At 39.4% G+C, this 4,586-nt stretch overlaps 1 protein-coding gene across 1 annotated transcript; it reads right to left on the minus strand.

Moving 5' to 3' along the window:
* Positions 1 to 1,022: 1,022 nt before the first annotated feature.
* or101-1 (odorant receptor, family B, subfamily 101, member 1) lies at positions 1,023 to 3,851 on the minus strand. The gene is made up of 4 exons (XM_034113962.1): positions 3,848 to 3,851; positions 2,762 to 2,943; positions 1,808 to 2,470; positions 1,023 to 1,187 (listed from the first exon to the last, which is right to left on the minus strand). The coding sequence occupies exons 1-4, from the start codon at positions 3,849 to 3,851 to the stop codon at positions 1,023 to 1,025; spliced, it is 1,014 nt and encodes a 337-aa protein (XP_033969853.1).
* Positions 3,852 to 4,586: the final 735 nt, after the last annotated feature.

Raw genomic sequence — 4,586 nt, forward strand, 5'->3', positions numbered from 1 at the left:
AAAGACGTACAAAAGTGTATTTTGCATGATAGGTCCCCTTTAAGGAATGGTGTAACTTTATAGTCAGATGGGAGATTTATTATACTGTATTTCGTTTTGTTGCATACTTTTGTTTGAATAAAGAATGGTTCAAATATGTCAATTTTTATAAAACCATCAGTCTCACAGGTTGGAAGTGCTTAAAGAGGCCCTATTCTGCTTTCTGTGGTGTTCCCTCTCATGTAGTGTGTTTTATTGGTTTGTGTGCCTGTAAATGGTCTGCAAAGACTAAAAACCCTCTGCAGCACAGGCATTATGAGAAAAAGAGCTTTATGAACATTAAAGCATGGAGACATGTCAAAGTAGAGGCACTATACAGTACTTAGATTCACCATCTGAAACGTTTAGAGGTGATTTGACTCTTTATTGGAACAGAGATATGAAACAGGACAAGGAGCCATTACTACTGTACACACTGATTTAAAAAAACAATATCTAAACACTGTTTTTTTATTCAAGACAACTTTTACCCTGGTTTTTCGACTCATTCCAGCACCACTCCATTAACAACGGCTATACAGTAAGAACTGTGCGTCCAAAACTGACGCTAGAGAGGTGCATGAAGTGCCATAGTTTGATGCGTGGTTGACGAGTTGGGGGCGAGAAAACATAGAAATCATATCGGCCATGCACTAAATATGAACCCCTGTCTCTGATGAACAAGTACTCAGTTCTTGAGAAGAAGTACAAAAGTATTTACATCAAAATATATTTAAAGTACTTATTCTGCACAATGGCCCATTTTAAAACACATATTGAACAATGCATAATCAATTATTAGTGATTCCTTTTTAGTGCTATTGTCCTGAATCTTTAAAGTAACTAAAAATATAGAATAAATAAGGCTGTGTAAAAAGTACAACATTTCCCTCTGAATTGTGGTGAAGTAAAAGTATAGGTAGCAGCAGGAACTCAAAAACAATTTGAGGTATTTCTACTTCGCTCGGGTACTACTCATGTTTTTTTTTTTGATAGAGTTGCTGTCAGGACACTGTGGAGACGTCCTTTCTGGGGGACACGGCAGCAGGTCTGAAGCTGCTCAGAGTCCTCCGGATGGACTCTCGCAGCTCCTTGTTCCTCAGACTGTAGATCATCGGGTTCAGGAACGGAGTCAGGGCGGAGTACAGCACGGACACAATGATACGCACCTGGAACAACATCAGAAGTCATGTTTTATTAAACACATTATCACACGAGGAGATAAAGCATTTCTACCCACTATAGCGGCAGGTTGATTATGTCTTTCCTATTCAACAAAACTGAATTTATTTCCAGGATTACTTTAAATCAACATTTAAAACCAAATGTCATCTGCGAAAAATGAAGTTTCCCTTCACTACAGCACAGTTTGGTGGTGATGGATCGTTATTTGTGAACAGAAAAGTGATGAAGAAAGCTATATAAAGGAAGGTATCATCAAAGGCATATAGATGTATTTTATATTAAGCCGGGCTAGTGCTGACTCATCTGTTCAGACTACTTTTAGTACACTTTAAATTGTGCTTATGGCAAATTATTTTAAGATAAGATCAAATAAGATAAGATGAACCTTCATTAATTCAGTAGTTTAACAGCAACAGGGTAAGAATGAAAAACAGGACAACACAGATTCACACAGATTAGAGATTACTAAAGTTAAAGATGAAATAAAAAATAAAAATAAAATGATATATTACCGGAAAATATGACCGGAGAGATTTGAATTTGACGGAATTCTACTTTTTTTTTTTTAAATGTTTAACGGAAACACTGAGGTGTCATCACCTACCTCCGGTGAAAAGTTCCCCACCCGGTAGGAGATGTATACAAATGAGGCCGAACCGTAAGAGATGGACACCACGATCAGATGGGCGGCACATGTCCCGACAGCCTTCAGCCTCTGAGCCACGCCCATCCTGGACATGGAAACACCGATCAGGACGTAGGAGGTGAGGATGAGGACTCCTGTGGTCAGGAGCGACACCATGGCAGAGGAAAGCGACACGATGTTATCCACCGACGTGTCACCGCACACCAGCCGGCGTACGGACGACGGGTCACACCAGCTGTGTCTCACCACGTACGGGCCGCAGTAAGACCGCTGCCACCCCATAGCGGCGGACGGCAGCGTGCAGAAGGCGCCAAAGCTCCAGGCTCCCGCGATGAGGATTAGCCTCACGGGTCGCGTCATGATGGCCGTGTAGCGCAGAGGGTTGCAGATGGCCACGTAGCGGTCGTACGCCATGACGGTCAGGATGGCACGGCCAGTAACGGCTAACTGGATGAAGAAATACATCTGCAGGAAGCAGCCGGGGACCGAAATGGTTTTAACGTGTGTCAGGAGGCCGGACAGCATGTTGGGGATGGTGGTGGTGGTGTAGACGATGTCCACAAAGGAGAGGTTGGAGAGGAAGAAGTACATCGGAGAGCTGAGCTTCGAATCTGTCAACGCCTGCAGGAGAAAAATGGCAGTCCTTACGAAACCAAGACTTCAGGTCAGACTGAGGCAGGAACTGAACCCAAATGTGCCGTATCATCTTTGAGCATGCATCAGCCTGCCAGAAGCTGTGATAAATGTTATTTTTATACAGGTTTAAGCTACATTTTCACAATTTTCACCATTAGTTACTGCTTTATTCACAGTTTTTACCGCTTTATATCAGATCAAGGCAGAGCAGACGTTTACATTTAACGGCATAACTGAACAACAGACCCTGACAGATAAAGAGATTTAGTTTTGTACCACAAAGATGATCATGCTGTTTCCTCCCAGGATGATAATGTAACCCAGAAGCAGGATCACAAACAGGATAATCTTTTTCTCTCCGAGGCTGGCGAGGCCCTGGATGAAGAAAGTGACATCGGGCTCCCAGGTGACGTTAACAGATCCCGACCTGTGATTGGTCGACAATGGCAGGAAAGACTCTGGGGATGGAGGGAGTCAGAGAAGAAAGGCGTTAGTGATTACTGGTTTATAGCATTTCTATCATTGTTATTCATGCAGATTTACAAATAGGTTACGGTGCACTAAATATAAAAACACTAAGACAATGAAAACACTTATAATAGTATAAAAATACACATTTAAAATGCACCAAATGCCTGGTATGAACCCCCTCTCTCTGATGAACTCAGTACTCAGTTAATAGTTAAAGTACTAAGAGCACAATGTATATAAAGCCCTGCAATCAAAAGTCTTTAAAGTACGAAAGTATTACCATCAAAATATATTTAAAGTACTAAAAGTAAAAGTACTCATTCTGCACAAAGGCCCATTTTAAAACACATTTATTCGACAATACATGATCAGTTATTAGTGACTACTTTTTAGTGCTATTGTCCAGAATCTTTAAAGTAACTAAAGTTATCGAATAAATAAGGCTGAGTATAAAGTACAATATTTAGCAGGAACTCAAAGACAACTTGAGGTATGTCTACTTGAGTACTTGAGTAAATAAACGTACTAATGTCCATCACTGCAGATTTCTACAACCTCAATACAAAATTATTCAACATATTAATTCAATTTTTGTAAATAATGTGACCCTCTAAAGGGTGAATATGACAACAGATTAGCAGTATATATAAACGTAAGTTCCACACGTAAAAAACTGAAATGTTGACAACGTCGTACACATAATTTAGTCGTGTTTTTAATAAATCTGAATATGAAGGTTGTTTACTCTAAAGTCATGTAGATTTAAACAACTAAACATCCTGATATCCCTTTAGAATCATAAGTTGTCAAATAATGCCTTCAAGCTTTGACATACAAATACACAAAAAATCTATTTGGTCACTCCTTTGTAATTGTGCCATAATTGCTTACCCATTGTCTTCTAAGTGATAACATTGATCAGCATAAAACAGTGAAGCAATGAATGAAAAGCACAGAAATTCTTACAGACCTCTGGGGCTTTCAGGAGAAATATCAAACAGGAAAAGCTCCATCTCTCCTCAGCAGACAGAACAACAGGCGGTGGACGAGGACACTAATACTAATACAATAAAAGTTTTGAACGTGACTTCACCTGTGCACAGGTTAAAATTAAGAGCAAATAAATAGTATTCAAAGCATCAGAAAGCTTTAACAAAACACCAATTCTTTAACTCTGTTTTTTAAATGCCTGGAGATATTACCTGAGATCTAAACATCCAACGTGGCTCTTCTCAGTCGGGTTCAGTCAGCAGACTTTTATCCACATCCACATTTTTTCCTTTTTCAAAAGCAACTGAGCTTTTTCTGATTATAACAGAGATAATTGTGAGAACAACCAACCTTAATTACACAAAGTGACATGACATCCCTTTCATTAAAAACATAAATTGTACACAGGACAGCAAAAGAATACCAAAGGGACCACTTTTAAGTTACCTCTGTGGTTAAAAGAAAACACCTGGAAAGAAAAGCATCATAAACACGGGCCTAATTGTCCGTGTTGCCAAAGTAACATGTGTATGCTTCAAATGTTTTTAATGTCCTAATTAAAGACCAGAAGCTCTTTAGTTTAATTGCTTGGAGTCCAAACTTTACACGTTTAGTTCAGCAGGATAATCTCCACATATTA

Source organism: Trematomus bernacchii, unplaced genomic scaffold, assembly GCF_902827165.1.
Source record: "Trematomus bernacchii unplaced genomic scaffold, fTreBer1.1, whole genome shotgun sequence".
NCBI lineage: Eukaryota > Metazoa > Chordata > Actinopteri > Perciformes > Nototheniidae > Trematomus > Trematomus bernacchii.